The 26276-nt window shown below is 51.1% G+C and overlaps 7 protein-coding genes and 1 pseudogene across 7 annotated transcripts; 6 read left to right on the top strand and 2 right to left on the bottom strand.

The window, feature by feature from the left end:
• Nucleotides 1-409: 409 nt before the first annotated feature.
• On the top strand, nt 410-2725 carry SAPIO_CDS1637 (uncharacterized protein; the record flags this gene model as incomplete). The annotated part of the gene is made up of 2 exons (XM_016784863.1): nt 410-842; nt 1200-2725. The coding sequence occupies 2 exons, from the start codon at nt 410-412 to the stop codon at nt 2723-2725; spliced, it is 1959 nt and encodes a 652-aa protein (XP_016645620.1).
• Nucleotides 2726-3113: 388 nt separating this feature from the next.
• On the bottom strand, nt 3114-7454 carry SAPIO_CDS1636 (uncharacterized protein; the record flags this gene model as incomplete). The annotated part of the gene is made up of 7 exons (XM_016784862.1): nt 3114-4795; nt 4905-5006; nt 5078-5106; nt 5175-5424; nt 6222-7086; nt 7176-7296; nt 7450-7454. 7 exons carry the CDS (start codon nt 7452-7454, stop codon nt 3114-3116), a joined length of 3054 nt encoding a protein of 1017 aa, XP_016645619.1.
• Nucleotides 7455-7494: 40 nt separating this feature from the next.
• Nucleotides 7495-9057, top strand: SAPIO_CDS1635 (annotated as a pseudogene; the record flags this gene model as incomplete).
• A 1925-nt stretch (nt 9058-10982) lies between these two features.
• SAPIO_CDS1634 (uncharacterized protein) lies at nt 10983-12858 on the top strand (the record flags this gene model as incomplete). Its single annotated transcript, XM_016784861.1, has 5 exons — nt 10983-11257; nt 11405-11490; nt 11596-12157; nt 12211-12453; nt 12552-12858. 5 exons carry the CDS (start codon nt 10983-10985, stop codon nt 12856-12858), a joined length of 1473 nt encoding a protein of 490 aa, XP_016645618.1.
• Nucleotides 12859-13782: 924 nt separating this feature from the next.
• Nucleotides 13783-16041, top strand: SAPIO_CDS1633 (uncharacterized protein; the record flags this gene model as incomplete). Its single annotated transcript, XM_016784860.1, has 2 exons — nt 13783-14942; nt 15084-16041. 2 exons carry the CDS (start codon nt 13783-13785, stop codon nt 16039-16041), a joined length of 2118 nt encoding a protein of 705 aa, XP_016645617.1.
• Nucleotides 16042-16932: 891 nt separating this feature from the next.
• SAPIO_CDS1632 (uncharacterized protein) lies at nt 16933-19257 on the top strand (the record flags this gene model as incomplete). The annotated part of the gene is made up of 3 exons (XM_016784859.1): nt 16933-17178; nt 17290-17770; nt 17885-19257. The coding sequence occupies 3 exons, from the start codon at nt 16933-16935 to the stop codon at nt 19255-19257; spliced, it is 2100 nt and encodes a 699-aa protein (XP_016645616.1).
• Nucleotides 19258-20130: 873 nt separating this feature from the next.
• SAPIO_CDS1631 (uncharacterized protein) lies at nt 20131-23434 on the top strand (the record flags this gene model as incomplete). The annotated part of the gene is made up of 3 exons (XM_016784858.1): nt 20131-20549; nt 20612-23327; nt 23402-23434. The coding sequence occupies 3 exons, from the start codon at nt 20131-20133 to the stop codon at nt 23432-23434; spliced, it is 3168 nt and encodes a 1055-aa protein (XP_016645615.1).
• A 907-nt stretch (nt 23435-24341) lies between these two features.
• SAPIO_CDS1630 (Uncharacterized protein) lies at nt 24342-25975 on the bottom strand (the record flags this gene model as incomplete). Its single annotated transcript, XM_016784857.1, has 2 exons — nt 24342-25718; nt 25793-25975. The coding sequence occupies 2 exons, from the start codon at nt 25973-25975 to the stop codon at nt 24342-24344; spliced, it is 1560 nt and encodes a 519-aa protein (XP_016645614.1).
• Between the last annotated feature and the right edge of the window lie 301 nt (nt 25976-26276).

Genomic DNA, 26276 nt, shown 5'->3' with positions numbered 1-26276 from the left:
GAGCCGGAGGAGAAAGAAAAAAGGAGAATGGAGAGAGAGAGAGATCTGTTTTAGTCTGTGTCGGGCTGATTCCAAAGTCGAGTTGGTTGGCCCCAAGGCGAGTCAACAGGAAGCTCCAACTGCTCATCTGCTCAGGTCAGTTTCCGACAATCACATCGCAAGCTCTCTTGGTGTGGCTGAGTCGTGTCCGCCTCACTTTTCCACCGTCGCCGCAGCTCAATCTGCAGGTCCCACGGAAGAGCCAATCAACGTGAAAGACGGCAGAGAATCCAACGTCTCGTCAGCGATGTCAGCACTCGGCTTTAATTCATCCGCGGTGGGGAAGATGTTAAGAAGAAGCACTAAGAATCAAATCACAGCATCACCGCGATCGAACAAGCAGGCGATCACCGAAATAGACGAAAAGAAAATGCTCTGCAGCGCGTGTTACGCAGCTCTCACGACCGATATCGAAGGTCGCATGTGCTGGAATGATAGCCACCCGCAAGACCTCGTCCACCACCCTACTTCAGACGACTTTGAACAGGCAGTCGTCGGCAAATGCCACATCTGCCTTACTCTCGCCTATCAATGGGAGCACAAGTTCAAGCTGCGACTCTCATTTCCGAAGCATGTCAATAAGGGTATCACCCATAGAAGCGGCGAAAAGGTTACGTCGCGACACTTTACGCGATTCTATCTGAGCAGAGGAGAACGGTCCTTTACTCCAGGCCCATGGTATCCGATATCAGAAAAGTCGTTCTTCATCACGTTCTACTTGGACGAGACCTTCAAGGAAGCTATCATGACCAATGAAATCAGAAACCAAATTCTATTGACTTTCGTGGCCAACCCATATCCCGGTATGTGTCTCCCCTACAACGGAACATGCAAGTATATGATATCTAATTTTTTTGCCGCAGATGTCAAACATTTGTTGCCTGGTGTGATGCTGTCCGGAAACACTGGAGAAGAGGCCACGTTCACACTCATTAGAAGCTGGTTGAATGATTGCCTGAGCAATCATCCCGTCTGCAATAAGACGCGAGCGACGCCTAGATTTTGTCCCAGTCGACTCCTTGATCTTACTCATTCTAGGTCTCGTGGCGAGATAGCCATGGTCGAGACATACGAGAAGCCGATAGAAGGCGAATACGCTACATTGAGTCACTGCTGGGGCAAAACCCCTCATCTAAGGTTACTCTGGGAAAATTACACAGAATTTGAGCGCTCAATCAAGCTTTCCCAGCTTCAGCGCGTCTACAGAGAAGCCATTGAGATTACGCTTAGACTCGGCGTGTCGTATCTGTGGATTGACAGTCTATGCATCTGCCAAGACGACAAGCAGGACTGGAATGAGGAGGCCAGCAAAATGTTTGATATATACCGGAATGCGGCGTTCAATATTGGGGCTACTGGTGCTTCGGATGGGGACGGCCAGTGCTTCGTGAACCACAATGTTGATCTCCTTCACCCGTGCCTATTCAACATGGTCCTCGAGAATAAGGCCTCCAAGAAACCTCGTTTACGAGATCGGCTATTTAGACGCAAAAATAAAACGGAGGACACAGAACCGCCAGCTAGTCAAGAAACAACATGGCACGTTGTCGATGAAACTTTTTGGACTGGGCGACTGTACCAACAGCCACTCAACCAGCGGGCGTGGGTTCTCCAAGAGCGTCTCATTTCGCCACGCATGATCCATTTCGGCGCAGACCAGGTGTACTGGGAATGCCACGAGCACCACGCCTGCGAGGCCTACCCCAAGGGCCCGCAAGCCATGCACGAGTTGAGGGCTCGCAAGGCCGTGCATCCGGATGTAATCCAGGAGGTTCTAGCAACTCAACTCGAGGAATCCAGGAAACGCAGACGGGGCATCTCTCTCACCCCGACATCGGATAGCCCGCCTCGAGAATGGGCTCTCTTTGGCTGGTCTGACATAGTTGCCGAGTACAACAAGCTCGACCTAACCCTTCCGAAGGACAAGCTCATTGCTCTGTCCGGACTTGCCAAGCAGATGCAACCCTCAATACAAGACCAATACGTTGCCGGATTGTGGAGGTCGGCAATGCTCATGGGGCTGCTCTGGAGGATCAATCACAGGGAGAGAAGCCGCGAGGGTAAGGGAGTCGCGAAAAGGCTCAAGGGCGCTGCTCCCACCTGGTCATGGGCATCAGTGCAAGGGAATACGCACGTTTTCATGGTGCCGGATGGCAAACTAAAGGGCCTAGGGTTTGAGATCCATATCGATATCCAGAACATCGCTTTAAATCCCATTCACGACGAATACGGTGCACTTAACCTATCACCGCTGCAAATCAAGGGTCAGCTCTGGCCAGCAGCATTTCTCAGCGACAATATGAGAAATGCATATAGATGGAAGTACAGCAAAGGACAGCATTATCAGGACCCAGATGTCCGGTTTCCGTTTTTCGATCTTGGCTCAGGAGCGCTGACGGGAGGTTGGGGCGAGATCGATTGCACACCTGACACTGCCATGGAGCCTGGAGATCTTGACGTTACAGCGAATATGCACATAATGCCTATCGTATCTGTCAAGTTCCCTGGCAATGATCAGCACGCCAAGTCAATGACTCAAGGGTTAATTCTCCGGAAGATCGAGGGCGATGGTGGCTATGCTCAGTACGAGCGCTTCGGTTACTTTCAGCATTCCGAGAATGAAGACTTTTTGCACCTTGCGAGGAAAGTGGGCGAAGGTATCTGGCAAGTTATTGAGATTGTCTGACGTTGAATTTTTTTTTCTCTGGGTATTATTTTTTGTATCTAAATATATCGCTTTAACGTCTCTTTCTTTTCTTGGTTCGGCGGATTCATGGAGTTCTGGATATGGGAGAAGTACTTTGGCGTCTTGTTCTTGAGATTATGGGAAAGGCTCAACCGAGCATGCAGCAGCTTCTTGCATGAATGACTATTAAAAATAAAGCGACGAAATATCAATCTCGATAACTAGTAGGGGCTATTTCGACTTCTCCTTGAAGCATCGGAGGCCAAGGGAATTGTTGTTGCCATAATAGCAAATATTATATGATGAATAGTCGCGATTTGGCCGCAGACCCGAATTGGTTGTGATACCAAGAATGGCTTTCGCATATGAGAGAAGCCAGTCCAGGCTGCTAATCCTCTCCCGGACTCCTGTTCCTCCCCCGCAGTCCTGCTTTTCCCAATCTAAACACTGGCGCCTGCCTCCTCATCTCCGTCGATGACCTAGACATCGCATCGTTGTCCAGAAAGCCCGCGTCGCTCATTCCATCAAGCTCATCAATCTCTTCCTGTATCTCAGGGGGTGCCGCCGCCCTAAACACGGCCTGGATATCGCCGTGCGGCGAGAATCCCGTGAACTGCCAGTTAAAAACAGACTTTTTCACTGCCGAAGTCAATTTGGCCCAGACGCTGCGCCGCTCAAAAAGGCTGATGAGCAGGAGGGTTGGCGCATTGACGACACGAACAGCCGCTACGTGGACGGAGTGAAAAATTCGCGGCGAGACTACGAACTTTAACGGCAGGAGGAGGGCGAGGGCGAGGAGGTTAAAGGGCGGGGGGTAGGAGAAGACGGCATCGCTCTTGACTCCCTCAAAGGTGAGGACGGCGCGGCGGAAATTGATCTCAGCTGTCTCGTCGGCCACGATCTTGGAGAAGGTGTAGGTGAGCATCGCTACCAGGACGGTCAAGAAGAGCGTGTTACCCAGAAAGGCGAAGGCAACCATGAGTGCTGGGCCTAGGACGACGTGGAACTGGACCGACTCCTCAATCCCAGTCCCGTCGAGGCTAAACCAGATCCAAAGAAGCCATTTGCAGATCGTGGGCCACCCTGGCGCCGTGCCACTAGTGCTGGCGTCGCTCGGGTACAACCACTGCAGGGCCAAAAAGAAGCCTATGAAGCACCAAACAGCGAGGATGGTCAGTAGTAGGAAGTTTTTCATCAGAATGTGGAGCGAGATGAAGACGATGTTGTCGGGCATGATGTGGAACGCGAGTCTGGTCAGCAAGATTGGCGCCGCGATGCACAGGATGCTTAATGCGTGTCCGTCATGAACGCGGCTGACTGAGAGGTCGGCGACCCGAGCGGCGGCGTATGCAACGAAGATTGCAATGAAGCTCGAATCCAGGAACGATGACAGATTTTGTGCGTGCACTGCCCAGCCGTGTTCGATGATAGCAGCGACCTCGTGTAAGACCCATCCGGTAGCGTAAATGACGAATATGAACTCGAAGAGGGCTAGATTATCGCTATGGCGATGGAGCATTGTAAAAATGTAGAGGCCCACAAGAATCAAGAATTGAACGAGTTCGATTAGGTTTCGATAGCGGGGGACGACGAGTCGATAGTGGTTCAGAAGAGGCGCCTTCCGGGGATCGTAGATAGAGACGGGGTGGTGCTTGTAATGATCCGGTATAATGTCGACGAAGGACAAGGCAGTATACACTACCTGCCCGCGATACACAGCGTCGACCACTCTCTGACAGGCAGACGAGCTAATAAACGTCTTGCTGTCGGAGAGAATGGCTAGTTCCAGAGCCGTGAACTTCCTCTCGTGCCCGCCGCGCTCTTGAATCGGCCACTGAAGCTGGCGGCCGTTTCGCTCGACGTCTGCGGGTGCGCCTTGAAACGGGTCGAATCCCTGAACGAGCATCTTGGCGAGGTGGAGCAGACCTCCAGGACTGTCTTCATGGCATCGCCGCAAGATTCGGGCGCCCACTAATTCGCACAACGTGGCTCGGGAGACGTTGACACTTCGATGGATCGGGCTGGATTGTTCTGAGAGGAACTGAACTCGGTTGGCGAGCAGGCAGTAGACTGTTGGAGACTATTTGTCAGTCTTGACGATAAAACTGGCAAAGTGTCATCGAATGAAATCTGCCACGAGTCCACGACTGGGTATTCGCTTGCAAAGGCTCGCACATACCGAGGGAGATGTCGTCGAGATCGTACAATCGATCAGCCAACGGTCGCACAATTAGTGTATTTATCCTGGGGCTGGTTAATTGATCCAAAGTGTAGGGATCATCTAGTTTCGGACTCTTCGATTAGCGCAACCATGCAGCCGACGATGCTTCACGCTTCCATGGCACACATCACCTATGCTAGCAATGACGAGGCCCCTCACTCTTTCGTCAACGGTTAGCGAAACAGTTCATATCAAGCTCTTCAGCGCTGGAATTGGCCGGTCACTTACCGATGCATCGTGGTAAAAACTGGCAGAGCCGCTGGGATGGAAGGGGAGCGAGCGCCGTCCCCCCCGCGTCCAGGCGAGGACTCTGCATCAGCGTTTTCATCTGCTTCGAGTAATGCTGTCTCATCGTCCTGTTCGCCAGGCGAAGACGCAGCGCCTCCATGATCCATCAGATTCTTCAACGATTCTTCAGCGGCGCGTTTTTCCACTCGCTCTCCAGTTACTTTCTCGGCGAGACGGAAAAGATTCACAACTATTATGACGGAAACTCAGCTGAGGATTCAAGAAGAATCAGAAACATCAGAGGTGAAAGAGGCATGTGGGGAAGACACGCCTTGATCCCGTGGTCCTCTCGCCAAAGAGGGCACAGCCACGCTCTGCTTGAGGTAACCCTGGCTCCATCAAAACTCCGATTTTCCACGATTTCAATGCAGGTAACCTGGAACCTCCAATCGAGGTTCTATTCTTTGTTATGGCGACCTCCAACAAACAGCAAAGATCTACCTTAACCCCACCACAACAGGGACATCGACATCAAGTAACCTGGGACCTGGGAAATTGGGATATTTCATAGTTTGGATTTTTGGAATTATGGGTCCCTGTGATGCGGGATTTTTTGTGCTTTTTGGGGAGCGAAACTGCGCCCAGTGCTTTCATTCTTCTGTCCATGCACGTCTGCTCCATCCTACTACGGACGACGATCTCAAGATTTCCCGTTAGATCCCATTTTCCCCCTACCTTTCTGGTCTGCTACGTTCATCCGATCATATCCGCTTCCCCTATTCACTTCTGGCCTTCGCAGCAATCTCTACCCTCACCCAGACGTGAAAATTTACCAACGCTCCCAATTTCAAGGGTTAAACTAGCGGAACTCTAGGTTCTAGGCAGACGTGGCTCAGGAACGGCGTCCTGCGACCGTTCTCTAACGAGTGTATAATAATGCTTCCATTCACGAACATCCTCCACATAGCCGACTGGAAGAAATTAAAATCTGTACATGCCCAAATTCCCCTTCTCATCTCTTGCAAACTTTGAGAATGTTTTGGATACTTGTATCATTTTTCTTAAAAACTTCTCCAAGGCGGTGAAGATTGGCATCTCCAAATTGCCGTTTGCTCTTGATGACGTCCTTGACCGCCGAGTCGCTGCGCTTGATGGACCCCGGAAGCCCAGGCACCATCATCAATAGTGCCGTCAGCAGAAGCGAAGAGGGGTCATCGATGACATCTATCACAGAGAGCGCTACATCTCCTGCGAGGCCGATCGAGGTGGCGATCCGCGCAATGGTGGCAGTCGTCCAACCTAAGGCAAAAGCACCCTCGCCAACGATGGGTATGATAAAGAGAACGGCCATCACAACGCCGAGGATAATGTTCTTTCTCTTCTGTTCCCTCTCAGCGTCTTCAACCTCTTGGCCTATCTGTTGTACTTGTTCCATCGAGTCGACGGATTGCACAGCTAGGAAGACGCTTAATGACGTTGCCTCAACCAGCTCGTTAGGGTCGCCTTCCCAGATGCCGAGAGAGATTTCGATTGAACAAAGTATAACCTCGAAGTAGAGTTCATCGAGGTTCCCCAAAGAGGATTGAATAATCTCTTTAGGGTTAATAACCTTGGCGTCCTCCTTGGTGATGGGGTAGCCCTTTCGTTCTCTTCGGAACTGCATGCATTGTCTGCTCTCTATTGAGGGATCGGATATCGGGCGAGGTCCGCTACCTGGTGGTGGTGCTTTACCAATGCAATGGTCGTCTTCGGCAATGTTATCAAAAGCAACGTAGTCCCGAGGTATCCCAAATTCCTCCTCGATCGTCTTATAGAAGCCATCCTCATCTCGGAGGCTATAAGTTATTGTGAAAGAGTCGTCCGAGAAGGGATCGTATTTTTCCAGTGGCATGGGCCGGACGACTTCGTCCCGCTGCCATCTGACCAGGCGCAATCAAAGTGCTTGTTGCAGGGACCATTGCCGTTCCAGTCCATACATTTGTCTAAGTTTGTCTTGCTCACCCCTCTGACAGCCTCCTCGTAGATCTTGAATCTGTCGTCGTACTTGTTGTCATTGACGCCGTGGCAATAGAATGCACCGAGATCCGATGCGCGGGACCCCGCTCCCGGTACGAGATCCGAGCTGCAAGGACATGTCACCGGTTAACCTAAACGCTGGGAATGAAGAAATGGAGAAAAGAAACAACTCGGCATATAAATAATCGTGTATCGTAGCCAAATTCAGGTTCAAAAGTCTTCAGAATTCTAGTCGCGTCACCCCGATTCGATTCATGACATCATTGCCACCACCTTCTCTTCATTTCTCGCCTAACAACTAAAAATGCCCTTCGACCACCGCCTCCCTCCCAAGCCGTTGCCCCTAACGGTAACCTCCAAAAATGGTGGCAACAGGCCTAACTTCATCATCTTCATGCCGGATCAGTTGCGATATGATTCCCTGGGATGCACGACAGGGCAGGGGTCTGAAATCAAAACCCCCAACATCGATGCCTTTGCTGCGCGAGGATGCCGTTTCACAAATTGCTTCACCCAGGCCTCTGTCTGCTCTCAATCCCGGTGCAGCATGTTCACGGGGACTTATGCCCACGTGAGCGGCCACCGTAGCCTTGAGAACCTGATCAAGCCCTGGGAACCCAATATCTTCCGAAGCCTAAAGGAACATGGCTACCATGTGGCCTGCCTAGCGCCTCGAGGGGATACTTTTGCCCCGACGGTCACGGAGCTAAGCGTGACAGAATACGGATTCCTAGAAACTCCTGAATTCGTACCCAAGTTCTCGGGCGGAGGACCTCCCGAAAAAGATGAGAGCATCTGGGGTCGCCTCTTCTACAAGGGACTCCGCGACGCGAAAGAATGTGTGGACTACGATGAGGCGGTCGTCCGCTCGGCAATCACCTGGCTAGACTCCTCCCCCACAGATAAGCCCTGGGTCCTCTTTATGCCCTTGGTATTCCCCCACTGCCCATTTCAAGTTGAAGAGCCCTACTTTTCAATGTACGACCGCTCGAAGCTGTCTAGTATCGAGGCGGATCCGAAGAAAAAGACGGGCTATGAACCCCGATACATGCAGACAATCCGGGAGCGATATGGCACCGATCGCGCCACAGATGATATCTGGAAAGAGATCAAAGCAACATATTACGGTATGATCACGCGCTTGGATGATCAGTTCGGGAGGGTGATGAGGAAAGTGGAAGAGTTGGACCTTTGGAAGGATACTGTCACGATGTTCTTTACGGACCACGGCGAGTATCTTGGTGATCATGGCCTCATCGAAAAGTGGCCTTCGGGCTTGTCTAACACCCTCGTCCATGAGCCCCTTATTGTTGGGGGTGCAGGACTACCGGAAGGTAAAGAGATCACTGCTATGACAGAAATGGTTGATCTGGTCCCGACTATGCTGGAGTTTGCGGGTATTGGCGAGTCTTACGCCCATAATGGTCTTTCATGGGTTCCCCTGCTCTGCGGAAACGCAACCAAGCACAAGGAATACGCGTTTTCTGAGGGAGGCTTCCTTGCATCGGAAGAGCCGCTCCTCGAGCAAGCACCTTACCCCTATGACATCAAGGCTAGTTTGCAGCACGAAGACACGACACTAGTGGGCAAGGCTATCTCACTCCGCGACGAAATCTGGACCTTTATTTACCGCCTTTACGAGCCCTCGGAGCTTTATCACCGGCGGGACGACCCTCATGAGTTACACAACCTGGCAGAAGACCCTGCACACAAGCACTTTGCGGAAAAGTACGAGAAGGTCGTTCTGAAGTGGCTGCTTCAGACCGCCGACGTTATGCCGTGGAAATCGGATGATAGATTTCCTAGTGTTGAACTTGAGAGCCCGCGAGAGCAGATGGAAGAGCGCTTAGCTAAGGCTGGAAAGTAAACCGCCGAATCTTGGATGGGAATGTAACACAGCCACGGTCCACGGGTCTACATAGATTATTGAATCAAAGACATCCTATCGCATTGCTCTATAGATGTCAGTTCGTTTTACTTGATGACTAAGGCCATGAGTTTCTATTTTTAGTTGACCTGGGCCGTTCTCCGCACGCGAACCCCCGCTCTCCATCTAACAACCACAGACTGAAGACCGTGACCCGGGTTGCAGTTTAGGCCCTGTCTTACAGGGTCCGATTTCTTCCTTCTGAGCCGGAGTCATTATCGTTGCTAATCAATCTCTCACTTCTACAGGCAAGGATCAGAATGGTGGGGCCGGTGGTCGCATTCGGGCGGGATGTGTCGTTTACGAGTTCAAAACGGAGAAGTAGTAGCGTTCATACTTTGGTACCCGTTGGTTGATTGATATGCCTATGTTATAAGTTTTTCTTAGTTTATCCCAAAGAGTCCTTTCTGGATATAACATAGTTCAGTACAGGTAGTGAAACAGTTTCTTGGCCTTTAGTCATCGCTTGGTCGATAGTCGAGTAACATGAGTAGTCAAAGTGTCCTATAATGTTCACTCTCAAATATGACATTATAGCTACCTCTTTGGCTTGCTTTCTTCTGTGCTCCTCTTTAGTCTTTATACAGCCGGTTCCCTCCCCGCCCCTATCTACTCCGTTCATGGAGACCAACCCTCCGCCTGTGTCTCAGATACGCTGGCTTTGTTCAGCCTAACACATGTCAGCCTCGATATCAGACATTGTGAGACCTGGCGTCCTGGCTCCCGCAAAGCGATAGACTCTCTAGAATGGCATGGACCAACGGCACCCTTGGGCTGGGCACCGTATCAAGGCATTTTGTTGGCCCTTCAACTTGGACTTTCGGTGCACCTGTTGATACAATCATTGAGGACACCACTGGTCATGGTGCTTTCGTTCACCGCAATATCTAGAATATCTCGTAGCCATGTCATCACGCGGCTTATAATCGGCGTAACAGTGACAACAATGCTACGTTTAGATACATCGCTGAAATCCTTACACTACACTATAATTCCGCCTATAGGCCCTTTAGGAGGGGCTGCGTGTTTTCGCGGCGACGGCCAGAAGCAGCTACAGTTCGTCTCTATCTAATAGGAATGGAACAACCTACCGGGATGTATCGAGCCGGCTTTACCCAAGACTTTCGCTTCGTTGCGCTGAAGGGGTATGCCTACTATCCATGAAGTAGGAACGTTTATGTACTACATCTTGTGATTCCGAAAAAAACGGTGTAGAGAACACACCGCGGTTACTTGTTGCGAGAATTCCTCCGGCTATAACTTGATGGGTAGCAGATAGAACAGAGAATATAAGAGCCGGTCGTCCCATCATGACAACCAACACATTATACTTGTAATTACTAGGACTACTGACCACCACCAGAACTGACGGCCAACGCTTCTAGCCACGACGGAACTGGCACTAAGCATCTGTCATCATAGTGCGGATAGTAGTTCCGGCGCTACGGATCTCGGTGTCTGGTAAAGCCTCTTGTCAGTCCGGATATTGCCCGACGCTAGTGATTGAATTTGTGGCGCTAGAACAAAAGGAGCTGATCTGATGATATTGGAGCTCCCAGGAAATTCTTACCCAGCTTTCCTGACCCAGATTTCGTGGCTGGTCCCCACGGGGTGGACGCAGATGATTGGGGAATGTGGGGTTTCTTGCACGGGCTGACCAGCAGAGAGTTAGGCGACTCTCGGAGTTTAATACTTTTATAAGTAAAGATTGGGGAAGCACCGACATCTCGCGATGGCCTGTCGTGTCGGCATATATAACCCCGGGCGCCTGGCAAAGGGATCTTCGGCGGTACTGACAGACATCTCCCTTCAAATCCATTCTCTTATTATTTCTTGCCCCCAAAACTAAGAAGTTTCACTACATTATGGGTCTATTTACGTTCGAAAAGTTTCGCTATTTCAACCGGACGTTGTTCGCCTCCGTCTTCGTCATCGCCGTCTCTACCTTCAACTATGGCTTCGATAACCAGGCCTTTGCTACCACCCAGGCCATGGAGCATTTCACCAGACAATTTGGCGACTATAACGAGACAACAGGCAAATACGCCTTTCGGTCTGACTGGTTATCCCTCTTCAACAGCTTGAATTACATCGGTTTCGCCGCCGGTAAAGCTTCCTACTGCCTGCTTATTCACGAGCCGTGAGCTCCAGTCCCCTGACCCTGTAACTTGATAGGCGTACTCATTGGCACCACTATTTCTTCTCGGTTCGGTCGTCGATGGTGTATGTTTATTATGAGCATTTACGCCCTTATAACCGCGACGATTGCCGTTACCTCTCAAAGCAGAGAGCAGATTATGGCCGCCCGCATCCTTAACTACGTGTATGTGGGCATGGAGCTGTCCGTCGTTCCGACTTTCCAGTCAGAAATTGGTAAGTGCATTAACCGCGAGGAACCTAGAGTACCAGATGCCACCTTTGCTGGGATTGGATATATTGGAATGGCTAGACGCTGATCACGTCTGTTTTGCATGCAAGTTCCCGCCCCGGTCCGAGGCCTAATCGTCGGCACTTACCAGTTTAGTCTAACTGTCGGAGGACTCGTTATTAACGCGATCTGCTACGGCACGAGCAAGATTGACGACAACAGGTCGTGGAGGATCCCATTGGGCCTCTTCTATGTAGTCCCTAGCATTATCGCCGCCGCTATATTCTTCATTCCCGAATCTCCAAGATGGCTCCTACGAAAGAACCGCATCGATGAAGCCAAGGAAATGCTGGTGCGTCTCCGGCACGGAGCCTTCACCGACGAGGAGATCGAGGCAGAATTCACCGAGCTGCGCGTTACGCTCGAGCACGAACAGGAGAGCGGCAATTTCATGGAGCTGTTCCGTGGAAAAAACGTAATTCGCACGGTTATTATCGTTTTCGTCAACTTTTTCCAGCAAGCCACCGGACAGGCATTCGCTTCTCAATACGGTGCCGTTTACGTCAGGTCTCTAGGCATCTTCGATCCTGTCCTGTTTGGATTGATGAACTCTGGCATTAACGCTGTGGTTATAACCCTCGTTCTATTCGCAACGGACAGATTTGGGCGACGGTATGTAGGATGCGAAGATCGAATACTTAATGAAGCTTGCTAACGGGTCGCAGGACACTTCTGATGGCGTCTTCCATTGCCATTATGGGTAGTCTGTTCTCGATGGGCGGCCTTGGCGTCCAGGAGCCAGTCTCCGTTCCGAGAATGAAGGGCATTATGGCCCTGATCACCATCTTCGTCTCCAGCTTCTCGCTAGGCTGGGCGCCCTTGACATATGTCGTCGCTACGGAGGTGTCCAATCTACGCCTACGAGACCATAGCTCTCGGGTTGGCTTCACGGTCAACGTTATTTTCAAGTAAGTCTGTGGCGAACTAAACTTTAGGCGAGGTTCCAGCTTCATCTCTCTAGCCCTTCCCTCTCTCTTCCATGACTTATTAGGCTAACTACTTCAAGCTTCCTCATCAACTTTTCAATCCCGTATCTTGTATTTCCGGATCGTGCGGGTCTCGGAAGTAAAGTCGGCTTCATCTTCGGCGGCATTGCATTTTGCTCTCTTATATTTGTATACTTCTTCGTCCCCGAGTGCAAGGGCAAGACACTAGAGCAGGTCGATTACCTGTTCATGACTGGAGTCCCACTGCGGAAGTTTGGCTCAACAAATGCCTCGGAGCTGATGGAAGCTGTGCATCACCAGATCCAGGAGAAGGAGCACCATGACGACCCTGAACTGGGCCAAGCCCACCATGTAGAGAACAAGTAGAGCCAGTCGCAGCAGGTTAATCACTGATAATACAGAAAGAAGAAGCTCTAGGGCCTAACATAATTGGAATTTAAACCAAAGAAGGCCGAGAGGATTCACTGTTCTCAACTGACTGCAGAGAGAAGATGGGGCGTTCAAGTATTCATGTTGTATAATTCGTAATAATCTTTACCACTCTGTGAGACAAGGTTTGACCGAAGGACGAAAACATTGGCTCGGTCGCGAACCTTCTCTTCCTCCGCTACAATCCAAAATTGATCGCCAGGGTTAGTTCAAATGTTAGATCGAGGATGCCTGCTAGCGGTAGAGTGAAGCAGCTAAAACAGTCTCTAGTTTGGTGCTAGCATGGTGGCACTGCATATTCAAGTGTCACAGTGTCAGACATGTATTGAATTGACAACTACTGAGTATATGGCCTAGAAAAACAAACTAGATATATGGTAGAGGCCACGGTTTGAAAAGTCTATGATACGGGTCGAATTCTATCTCTTCATTTTCTGCCGCGTATCAATTGATAGCTGCCCCGGTCAGTGTCACTCGGCATAACCACTCCTCCAACGCCTGGTTACATTGCAGCGACCTTCACTCCATGGAGCGGTAGTATTGCGGGGAAACTACCATTGATAGGCGGGGATCCGCCGCGATGGATTTTCTGGGGTTAAGAAGTGTATTGATGTATATTTGTTTGTATGTACCTCAGTAAAGAGACTTGAATCGAGAAAATGTGGAATGTGGGTCGTTCTGCAGTTTAATGCGCTGCCCTGTTAGGGATAGGCGGCGGGGTCGGGGACGGTCGTTCGTAGCTGGTGGCGTGGTGGTGGGTGGCAGCGTGTGCCGACATCCGACCCGAGCCGTTTAAAAGGTCGGTGGACGCACTCTTGCTCGGTGTTTTAATCCGACCGAACCTTCGCGCTCACGTCCACGATGGCTACTTCAACTGTTGGTGGTTCCCCGAGACTAGCCTGGGTACCCGAAGGCCCAGCTGGCATCGAATCCATCAGCTCTTCCAGCTGCGAAGGTTGTGAGACCTACCAGAAGCCGAGACTTTCGTGCAAACCATGCCGCGCCCGCAAGGTCAAATGCGACCGAGTCGAGCCGTCCTGCGCTCCATGTACTCGCCTCGGGCTTCCGTGTTCCTACGGGAATGGCCTGGACCCGATACTTACTACGGATGTCCGTGATCCCTCGGATATGACCCAGGCCGGGACAAAGAGGAGGCGAACTCGTCGGGCCTGCGTGACTTGCCGCTTAATGAAGAGCAAATGCACTGGTGGAGACCCTTGCGAGCGATGTCTCGCCAGGGGCGTCCGCTGCGAACAGCGTTCGGATGGAAACTCATTCCAAATACAGTCTTCAGCCCAATTTGCGAACTCGTCGACGCCGCCCACAATTCTAAACTTAAACTTACTATCGGACGCTAGGACGTTGTTCTCAGATAAGCCAACAGTCCGTCGCTATATTGAAGCCTACTTCGACCTGTCCGGCGCCGCAACATGCGTCTTCCTCCTCAAGCCCCTAGTACTCGCCGATTTGGCTCGCGAGACACTCGACCCCGTCATCCTAAAAGTACTAATAGCCTCCGGTCTACATCTGTGCGACGATCGACCACATAGCCAGGCAATCGTTGGAACGATGATGCAGGAGGCTCAGCGCGATATCCTAAGCCGCCTTGGTAGGCTGTCTATCAATCAACTTCAAGCCCTAGTGCTCATTATGCGCTATCACGTTGCCGCTGGAAAGCTACCAGAGGCCTGGATGATGATCTCATTGGCGGCGCGGGTAGCCTTCATCATGCGGCTTAACTTAGAGGATGGAAATTTAAATCCCATTGCCCAGGAGTCTCGTCGTCGTCTAGTATGGGCAATTTATCTCTCTGACCGGCAAATCTCTGGAGGCGTCGACGACCTCGCTGTCTGCCCTACCGATAAAATACATATTCGGCTACCCTGCGATGATCACAGCTTTCGGAGAGGGATTGCCTCAAGGGCCCAGTACCTCGAAGAGAAACATCGCCAAGATGATGGGCATATGAGCATTATTGCTTACTATATCAGGCTTTCCAACTTCCGCGATCGAATCCTGAGGTAAGACGTCCCCCTTCCCCCTTTCTTTTTATTCCTTTTTTTTTTTTTTCCTTTCTCCTTTTTGTCCGCTTTCCCCGACCACCCTTACAAGTTTCGCCTTATCAGCGCCAAAGGGATAGCCCTCAATTAACAGGTCAATAGATACACTAAGAGAGTTAGGAGAGAGAATGTTAGCCCTGCACTGAGCCGCGACGAGCTTGATACCCTACGCCATGATCTAGACGCGTTTGAAATGACCTTACCAGAGGATATGAAACTCAACTCTCAGAACCTTCTTGTTATGGTCCACTCTACCGAAGCCACCCAATACATTTTGCTCCACACGATGTGGCTACAATGCTACTGCGACTTGTACCGATTCGTTATCCCCGGTATACGAGAGGCTGTTGGAAAGGAGGCGATGGCCCAGTCCCCTCCTGACTTCATCGAATACTGCCAGCGAGCATGTCTATCTAGCGCTCTGCGCCTTTGCAACTTTTGGTCTGAAGTTTACCAACTAGATTTCAGGGCGCCTTTAGAAGATATGCACCTTGCCGTTAGTATCTACCAGGTCTCTCAGATACTGCATCATCTACATCATCTTCTAGACGAGGAAGGCCCCCACTCCATCCTGGAAATCAAGCCGAAACTTATTGAGGCTCTGCGGTTGGCATCCTCTGCTCGCACCATCTTTCCGCGTGTGGCACGCTGCGTAAAAGATACCGAAAGCCTCGTCACCGTACTTGGGCAAGATCCTGCGCCATCGCGGTCTGGTGGAGAAGAAGGTTCAGATGACCGGGTCCATTTCCCATCACGATATGCAATTATTCCAAAGCCGACTGTGGGAGAAGGACCCCTCGAAGACAATGACACGGTCGGTTCGTTTCTTCCAGAACCTCTTTCATCTAATGTTCTGCCGCAGGAGGAATCCGTGCAGGCGCCACATCAGGAGGCCGCATTCCAGATGGACTCTGGAGTTCCCGAGATGTCGATCGGCGGACAATTCCTCTTAGGATCCGGAAGTGAGGAAAATTCCGCTTCATGGGACGTTTTAGACTTACATTTAAATGGCTACTACGACCCTGATCTCGGCGAGCTCCTCATGCCAATGACGGCTTAAAATAATATTTGGCGGATTCAATATGCCTACGCTTCCTCACATTGGCCCATTTTAGATAGCTGCAATAAGAGAGCACTTTGCCCCAGCTCGTGCGACATTAGGTAGGTACGTTTCAAAACAAATCCAATTGAAACAAGCGTATGAGTACAGGCATTAGGGAAAGATGTAGATTTCTAACCTCTTCCAACAGTGTCCTACAATTTATCTCCTCGTGTATCTAAAATGTAATTCCTCCCAAATGGTGGAGCTCTTGTTCCCTCATCGCAGCTCCAAGTGCGTAGTGTAGACAGTAGGCAGTAGTACAAACGTGTTTCAGGCACATTTTTAGGCTAAAGCTAGCTGAAAGGCTTCAACGCCTTGGGTCATACTCCGCCATCTCGGGTTGCCATTTCTGCCTCTATTGCAATTCCCGCCCACGGTTATTATCCACCAAATTGGTCCGGTTCAGAGCCCAGACCCAGCTCGCTAGGCGGCAAAATTGATCAGCGTGTCCGGGAGGATTCTTCTCCTAAGGTCTTTGTTGTTTCTAGAGAGGAATAGAAAGCTCTTTCCCCCCACACACAAGTTTGTTTATTCTGTCAGCTCCGTTGGGCCAGGTATCACCAAGAGAAAAATCGTCACTCTAGTCAACTTGAGACATCCCGTTGAAGAGATACCTCAAAAGAACGGCGAAGTGCATGCAGAGTCCCAATGGAACGTGGACGTGAGGACAGCTTTAGCTCGGGGGTAGATACGGGGCCCGAGGCTCCCGCCCCTCAACCATCTCCACCCCCATTTCCCGAAAAGGCTTCCAACATCGAATTGCATTGGCGAAGGCGATTTGCTCACGGAATGCTTGACCGGGTGCTTCCAACTCGCCTAACTGCCCGTGAGCTGGCCATGTTGAAGACAATGGACGCGATAACCGATAGGCCTAATTGGGAGTCTGATGTCTTCAACTCCCAGACAGCGGAGGCATTGAGGCAAGAGATGACAACAAGAGAGCCTCTCCTTAGCCCCAAGGCCTGGGCCTGGTGTTTGGAAGAGCTTCAGGACAAGGCAAGATCCTTCGTGCGCACCGGCCGAGTTCTAGTCTATGATGCGGGCATCCGTGTATCCAAGTCTAGTCTCCAGGGCTCCGAACGGATGGAGAGACTGGTCTGTGAGATGCTGAGGACTGATGACGGATGGGGGCGCTGAATTAGTGAAGGCCCGTTGCATGATATCGTGGATCCCTCGCTAAACCCGCTGGCATATGGACGAACAAAGATCCTTGCCCCCACTGACGGAGTCGACCCCAACAGCATGTGGGCTCATTCTGGACAAGGAGTAGTGTCTGAGATTGCACCTCATGTCAAGTCCCGTGGACCCCACTCGTACGGTTATCACTCGCCGGGTGAGGTTGAGCCCAACTTCAACCTTCCCTATAACATTACCTCACCCTCGGAGCTTGACACTGACTCTGACTCCGAACCTGAGCCTGGGAAACTTGCCAAGAAGAGGGCCCCACGAACTATTTCGAACCTGTTTCAATGGCTCCCCTGCGACATTGTCATCGCGGACGCAGACGCATGTACAAGCACCGAGATCAGCCTTCGAGCTCGTATCACAAGTTACATCAATGGTCTTCATCCGAGCACTCACGGGTCGATGTACTCTCTCATCGAGGATGCCATCTCGGCTTCGGTGTTTCCTTGGAACGATGTACTCATGCACGCCGGCACTAGGAAGAGGGAGAATTACGACATGAGTTGGTTTCAGCGGTGGTGGACAATAGGACCACCCTGAACGCCTCTTCGTATTTTGACTTTCGGGATTGGCGTTCCATTTCCCGTTCCACCGAACGGCCCTTGTTGGGTCAAAGATGGCAACTTTTATAGAGAGCTCTGCTCCCTGTCCGATGACTGGGATAGGATGAGCCAGTCCCAACGGGATGATTCGCTCGACGACATCATCACGAGGATGCAAACTGCTCCAGCCCTCTGCAACACTTTCGAGGTAGATTTCGTTCGAGCAGAATCCAAAATTCACGAAACCATACGGGCTAGGCTTGAAGAATTCCGGTATCCGGAGCCTGGAACTTACTTCTCCTTCCAGGATTGGAAGACAGGGAAGAACGCCTTGTACCCAGTTCAGGACATTTCTAACACCATTAGATCCGACATATACCTCTCTGCTCAGGGCTGTCCTCACCCTTTACTCACACCCAACCCAGCGTGGCCGTGGGCAAGGATTTCAGAAATGGATTCCCTCCCGGAACGGGGACCGCCGTTTAGAAATCACAGCGTCATTCCACTACTAGACCCCAACAGCCAGCAGCCTGGAACCGCGTGCTCTGGAGAGTTGCTCAGATCGATCGGGGAAGTATTCGATGCTGTGCAGACCTGTCCGCGCTGCTATGTTGCCAACAAATATGGCGAGGACACCGGGAGTCGAGATTGGTGTAGGGAAAATATTAGAGTCCACCCACGGCGGCGACGAAATCACAAGTATCGTGAGGTTCAACTACATCACCAGTTCAGACATCAGGGTCTGCAGGTCTATGTCAAGATGCAGACTATCGAACTGACGCCGGATAGGCCACATTTCCCAGGCAGCGACTGGATTTTAGAAGGCATGCTCAATGAGCACATTGTCGCCACATCTGTCTACACCTTTGAGCAGACCAACGTCGCTGAAGCACTTAGTCTCCAGTTCCGAGTGGCCGCGGATTTCACCCGCGAGAACTATTGGCTTCATCGTTTTGAGTTTCAGAGAGCATTCACCACATTTGCCGTCGACCAACCTATTGGTGAGGTTGTTACAAGGATCTCCCATTTCCAAACAGTTGGGTCGGTCGCGGCGCCCAAAGAAAGACTAGTTGCGTTCCCCAACGTTGTCCAGTACCGCCTCAATCCCGTCGAACTCCAGGACCCATCTAAACCTGGATGTGTTCGGTTCCTTACAATCTGCCTTGTTGATCCGAACTACCGTGTTATTTCGACTAAAAGAGTCGTCCCGCAAGATTTCAGCTGGTGGAGGCGCGATGTTTTCCCCGACGACTTCCTCAGCAGCAGAGGTCTGCCCGTCGAAGTGAGAGACCAGATCGCCCTTGACGCATTCGACCCATCAATTTTCACGCCGGAGGAGGCTACCGATTTCCGGGCTCGTATGCAGAAAGAGCGGGAAGATATGATGGCTGATTTGGATTATGAGGGCTTTAGCCATGAATACTTCAATCAGGACCTACCCAGCTGAATGCCGAAGTCTTTTGGGCTTGACAACCTATTGCGAATAATGCCAATTTGCCGTCAAACCGATCTACCTTCAGTGCCCATAGCACGAGTAAAATGAAAAGTGTGAGCAACGAATGTTAGAGATCAGTCTCTCAGCGACTATTCATGGAGTATTGAGCATCTGATCGCCAAGTCGATACATCGCCGTGAACCTGCCAGATGACACTGGGAAAAAGGCCAGCGAGATGTTGAGCCATGAAACTAATTTCCGGGTGAAGAAAGTAGCTTACCCACAGGAAATGGCCTAGTGGCCCAATGGCAAGGCGTCTGACTACGAATCAGGAGATTGCAGGTTCGATCCCTGCCTAGGTCAATAAACCAATATCTTTCTTTTTGCCTCATTTTCCTAGCCCATGGCAGTAAACAGAAACATATATGCATGTATTTACACAGCCCATGAAAGCACTGTATTGGGGCTGAAATAGACTTATCTTGAAGTGACAAAGACCTAGAACAGAACGACGCGGAATGACGCGGAATGACGCGGAACATCTCCGCCAGGCTCTACATAGTCCTATTCCTAGACTTTTTATTATAGGAACTAGCATTCGCTTAGTTTACTACAGCGCGTCTAATACGATAATAATATTATTTCAATATATACTATATAAAAAAAATAAAAATTTAAACATAACTCTTTTTAATATAACTAGAAAGTTGCAGTCTTCTATGTTCGATATCTTTCTGGGAAGCTCGTCTTTTTACGCGAGTCTAGGCCCTTCTAAACCCTTTAGCCCAGCCTGCCCAATGCCCATCCTCCAGAACCCCGCTTCCCCCCAACCCTTGGGCAACCCTTCCTCCACCCATCGGCTTGTCAGACAGATTGAAGCTCCCCATGGATCCCGTTTCGGCTGTCGGACTGGCTTCGTCAATTATTACCTTTGTCGACTTCTCGTGGAAGTTGATTGCAGGAAGCCTAGAAATCTACCGCTCCCTCGACGGTTCGCTGCAAGAAAACGCGCGCTTGGAGGACGTCATCGATGATCTTGACTCCATCGCAGAGGATCTCGAGAAGACAACTTCTGGCAGGACCAAATCGGAACGAGCTATTCGCCGGCTCGCGGAAGATTGTCGAAGTGATGCGAAGGTCCTCTTGGATATTCTGAAGCAACTAAAGGTGCCGAAACGATCCATCTGGAAGAGTGTCTACGCTAAATGGAGGGCTTTGCGAAAGCGAGAAGAAGTGAGAGATTTGAAGGAAAGATTGCAGGAGTATCGGGGGGAGATATTGATCAACTTGACCTTGTTGCTCCGGTGAGAGATAACTACTTACACTTTCTCTATGAAAAGCTATATTTCACTGACCGTAACCCTAGCGATGGACAATCGGAAATATGCTCCCAGATCAACGCCATCAGTAATGATAGCTCTGAGTTAAAAACGGAGTTTTCGGCGCAGCTTCACAACCTCCAGAGCGATTTAATCGCCGCCATTCAAAGCAATGCTCCCTCAACTCTTGATGCTCCTCCCACGCACGATTCGCCCCCTTCCGACCACCTGGAGCAGAATCAAGAAACGCTGGCAGAAATTGGGCGAATACTGCAAGACATGCAGTCATTAACGCGAACCATTCCGTTGCACCATCGGGTGCTGCGGCAGCTCATTTATAACGATATGCGTCTGAGGCAAGCGCAAATCCCTTTAGCGGGCGAGGACACATGCAAATGGCTGCTGGAGGATGGCTATGACACAGAGGGTCAGGAGGATGACTCCAGTTTCGTGTCTCTGAATTCTGAAAATGCATTTTATAATGGCCGAGCCCCGAAGCCGCTTAGCATCGACCCCGAGCCAGGTCCTGACTCTGTAATAGAGCAAGCTTTCGTCTCGCCTCCAGCAACAGAAGCGGGAAGTGGTATACCGAGGTTGGATCCAGACGCATCCCATTGCAAGGCCGAGATAGAAAGCCGCAGGGACGCAAGGGAAGTCTTCTGCTCGTGGCTAAATAGTGGCAAAGACATCTTTCATATTTCAGGCAAGGCCGGGTCTGGAAAGTCTACCCTGATGAAGTTCGTCTCACAGCACGAAACGACGCGACGAGAGCTGGAGAAATGGGCTGCGCCAAAGACGCTGGTTGTGGCACAGTTCTATTTCTATAGCGCTGGGACCTACCTACAATCAACCCTTCAGGGACTTTACAGATCATTGCTATTCGAGGTTCTCCGCCGCTGCCCCGAGATGATCCCTGTTGTGTTTCCGAAACAATGGGCCCGCCTGCAGAAGGGCCCTGGTGATCGTCTTGTTGAAAGTTTGGACTTTAGTGACGAAGATATCAAAGTGGGTTTCGAGAACCTCACCAGCTACGCAGGACAGGATATATACAAGTTCTGCTTCTTCATAGACGGCCTAGACGAGTACCATGGGAATGTTCTTGCTCGTGAAGAGCTGGCCTTGAAGCTGAAGAGATGGACTGAGAGGGGCGATATCAAGATTTGCGTCTCTTCAAGGCCGCAGAGAGAGTATCTTGAACTCCTTGCTTCACCCGCTCATCAACCTCTTCACTTACACCTTCTAAACCGGGGGGATATCTACACCTACTGTCAGAATCGGTTATCAAACGACCGCGAGATTGTCAAGACAGGTGAAAAGCATGACGATCTTTTGGTTGATATTTCTGGGAACTGCCAAGGGGTTTTTCTCTGGGCATATTTGGTGGTAGATATCCTTCTCGCCGCGATTCGGCAGGGAGACTCCCGCAAAATCCTCCGCCAAAAGCTCGAAGAAGTGCCAATGGAGTTAGGCGATTTGTACGACCAGCTTCGGAAAAGCGCGACACCCAGTCGCATCGACAGAATCCGAGCCAATAAAATGCTCTTCTTAGCAGCTCAAAATCCCTTTCCCGGCTCGTTAAGTGCCATGGCGTTCTCCTGGTTGGACTCCGGAGAGCTCGAGGATCGGAACTTCCCCATTCACCCTCTGCGCGAGCCATACACAAGAGAAGAAACCATCAAGCGGCTTGCGCTGGTTAAAAAGCAAATCTACAGCCTCACGAAGGGCCTTCTAGAAGTAGTCCCTGAAATAGACTGGGAACACATAGGCACTGGGGGGTCTTTCTTCCATTTCTTCCCCCACGACGGCCAACCCGACGAGCGGGTGTTGTTTTTTCACCGAACGGCCAGAGACTATATCCTAGATCGGTGCAATTCGGATGCAGAGATGCGCGAGTTGGCATCGGGGTTTCGACCGGCCGATATATACGGAAGGATTGGTTTAGCAGAAATCGTTCTTAGCATTTATGTATGCTCCCATACTTCCGTCCTGACCTATACAGTTTCGAGCTGCCTTCGATCACTGGACATGACATTTGGCGAACAAGTGTCTCCGCTATATGATGATTTTCGCGTTACACTTGAAGCCAGGGTAGCATCGGACACGTTGTATTGCCGCAGCTGTCCCGACTTGCCCATTCACTATCTCTTTGGCCTACATGAAAATGACTTTCTCACTCGAAGCGGGAGCCGTGTCTCGTTTGTAGCACTCGCTGCATACTCCGGGCTGACAGGCTATGTGGTTCGTGAGGTGGTTTCCAATCCAGCCTTGAAGAGAACCGTTGATGACTTGAACCTCCTCGTTCCAGCCCTGCACGGTTCCTCTCTGGATCTTGCTTGGGCCTTGGTGAATCTCGGCTGCGATCTTGACGATTCTGTGATGCATTGGTCCGATGGTCCGGAGGCCGCGCCCACCGGTGTTCAGTGGCCAGTTTGGTTGGTCGCCTTGGTCATAATTGCTTCCGTGGCGGGCGCCTATTACGATCTGCTTCGTCTGGAATCTCTGGATGCCTTGAGGCCGCTGACAACAGTCCTTGTACGACACGCCAGCCGAGTAAAGGGAAGTTTCAGCATATCCGGGAACCCGCATGGGTCAGTTGTGCCGAATGAAGTGTCCAGCGAGGATTTCACGGACATTCTCGACGAGGAGGGCAGAGCGGATGAAGCACGTACGGAGGAATTAGTGTCTCGGATATTGGCTCTCTGCCCATCCGGGAGTCCTCGGGCCTCGTGGCAGTCGTATCGGGTCGACGCGCTTAGATTGAGGGTCCTTTAAACCAGGCACCTCTCCTGCTGCCTGACGCCAACACCTCGCCAACATGCTCTGAACTTCATCGGCAGAACTACGGTTCGCATGTTGGTGGTCATGGATAACACTGTGGAGCATTCTGGAAAGTCAAGAGGAGGTAGGTGGCTGTCAAACATCCCTTCCCAAATCACCTCTCCCTCTCAGAGATCGCCTCAAGAACTGCCCATAGTACCTGAAATCCTCCTCGGTTGCTGGAAACCGTTGTCAGATGAGCAGCCCAAGGTCCCCTGAGCACCTTCGTATTCTTTGCCAGTTTCCTCACAGCTCCATCTTTTCCCCGCTGCGTCGATTGCCCTTGAACCATTGTCGAGGCTATGATAGACTATCGAAACAGATATCCATGAAAAATAAAACAATTCCCTTCCTCTCCGCTTGGGATCTGTGATTAGTTTTGTCATGTGGTGTGTGGAGGCATTACCTCTCACCAAAGATCCTGTCCATTGCTCGCCGTAAGTAGGCCCTGGCCTCTGGCTACCCTACGCCAGGCACTATACCCATGCTACAGTATACGGATTGTTTCGGCGCTTGGGCGCCCAAATGTAGGCTAATTCGGCTGCTTTACATTGGCGTGAGGAGCCGCCCTCATCACTCCCATAAGGAACGCCCCGGAGCGAACTTCTTAACAGAGCTGCTCGAGCACGGGCACTACAACCGATAAGCCTCGTGGGCATCGGATCCTATCCGTAACACTTTGTTGACGTGACTCCTTTATTTTCTGTCTACTCAGTAACTATTGGCATGAGGCTGCTGGCGTGAGATTCCTTCCACTTATGTTCCGCGTTATCGCCAGCTGGAGATCTCATACAGGGATTTTAGCCACGGACGAATTGACCCAACGGAGACGGTTTTGGGCCGGCTTTTCCTGCTCTTTTGTTCTCAAGAGGGGCTATGTTTCAGCCGAGGATGAACAACGTGCTTGGGGTTCCATCCGTTACTCACCATCGTCACAATCCATGCCAGAATCTGATCGTCTTACAGAGTGTACCTGAAGTCAGGACGGAGATCGCCCTGAATCCACTTCTGCTCATCCGTCAGCTTGCCCCAGGCCTCGTCCATCTTGCCAGCCTCGCGATCGCAGTTCATCTTCCGAAGGGCAAAATGCATGCCAACCGAACCGGTAAGCAGGAAGAAAACCTGATAGCCAAGGATAACTCCATGGCCGGTCCAGAACCGGGGGTTTTCGCGGGTCAAGTATATATTGGACGACGTCACACCATTCAGGTTGCCCCAACCCACCACCATGCCCAGCACGAACGCACGCTTCAGGGAGCCCTCGGTGTTATTGTTGACCCACGACAAGGTGTTGGGGATGGTGGGGTAAATCCCTGCAGCTCCTAGGAAAACAGCTACATACTGGACAGTCGGGTTAGAAGTAGAGATGAGCATGATGAAGCCGACGATACCTAGCATGACAGTGGCTATATTGCAGTATCCGCGGCGGTGGCGTGATCGGTCGGCATAAAAACCAACTGCGATTGTTAGGGCGGCAGCGACAGCATATGGAGGGACAGAAAGAAGTTGAGCTTTTGTACCCTGGTGGCCCATGCCGCGCAGAATGGTAGGGAGGAAGAGGGAGAAAGCATAGAGGGGGCCAAGGCAGCCCATGTAGATAACCATGTATCCGTAGGTCTTCCAGTCCCTCAGCGCCACATAGATATGTCTCTTATCGAAGTCATCGGCGTTGTGGCCCTGCCGGTCCATGATAATACGTCGCTGAACACGCACGCGATCCTCAAGTGTAAGGAACCTAGCAGTCTCAGGCCAGTCAAAGACAAGCCACCAGCAGAACATACCAGCAATGACAGTAACCAGGCCCTCGAGGATAAAAATCCAGGCCCAGCCAGGTTTACCACCAATTCCATCCATATTGGCAATAGCAGCCGCAAGCAGGCCGCCAAAGGAACCGGCCAGAGCAGCGGCTGAAAAAAAGATGGAGGAGCGCACGCCAATCTCGGAACTCTTGTACCAGCAGGAGAGGTAATAGTTCACACCAGGGAACAGGCCGGCCTCAGCAACGCCAAGGAAAAAACGGGCAGCAAGGAGTCCAGCATTATTCTGTACGATGCCCATGAGAGTCATGATAGTACCCCAGACGATGATGACGACGGTGAAGAAGATTCGCGGGGTGACTTTCTTGAGCAGGGAGTTTGTGACAGGCTCGATAACGGCGTAGCTGATGAAGAAGATTGTCAGGGAGTTATTATAGTCTCCATCAACCATGCCGAGGTCCTTTTCGAGGCCGGCCAGACGGGCATTGCCGATGTTGGTACGATCGAGGAAGGACAGAAGATAAAGGAAGGAGAGCCAGGGAATAAGCCACAGGTCAACTTTCCACATGAGTTTCCTGTCCTGTTCATGTTAGCAAGTTAAGGAAGGTGCAACATGGGGATGGAGAGATGCCTCCCGCTGACAAAGACACTCACAATTTCGCGGCGCTCCTCCTCGCTCTTGCCTGCGTCGGGGTCTGGCAAGCTCGCCAGCAGCCGGGCACGCTCAATGTCGATGCCTGAATTGTCTGCCTTCTCATCCCCAGAATACGTGTTGACCCTTTCCAGATCAGCCTTTTCGGCCTCAATCGGGAAGGGAGGTTTTTCCGGGTCGGACATGGTGGCTTCTATGTTTTATTGCACTGGTAACAAGACAGAATGTGGTAGAGAAGAGGAGATAGGGAAACGGAAGGAGAAGTGGGACAATGGAAGGACCCACGGGTTGCTGATGAAGAGGGAACCATAAAATAAACCTTTTCATTAATCATTCCGTGGGATTGATTGCTATCGTCCTTGTTGTAACGGCAGATACTAGGGACTACGGGCGAGCGGAATGCTCGACTCGCTGCTTCGCCACTTCCATTGACATTTCCTCGATAAGCTCCATTGTTTTTCGGCGGCTGGCGAGGGAAACTGAATG

Source organism: Scedosporium apiospermum (assembly GCF_000732125.1).
Source record: "Scedosporium apiospermum strain IHEM 14462 chromosome Unknown SEQ_SAPIO_0066, whole genome shotgun sequence".
NCBI lineage: Eukaryota > Fungi > Ascomycota > Sordariomycetes > Microascales > Microascaceae > Scedosporium > Scedosporium apiospermum.
The sequence above is the reverse complement of the archived record's forward strand: the minus strand, read 5'-3'. Positions and strand labels throughout refer to the sequence as shown.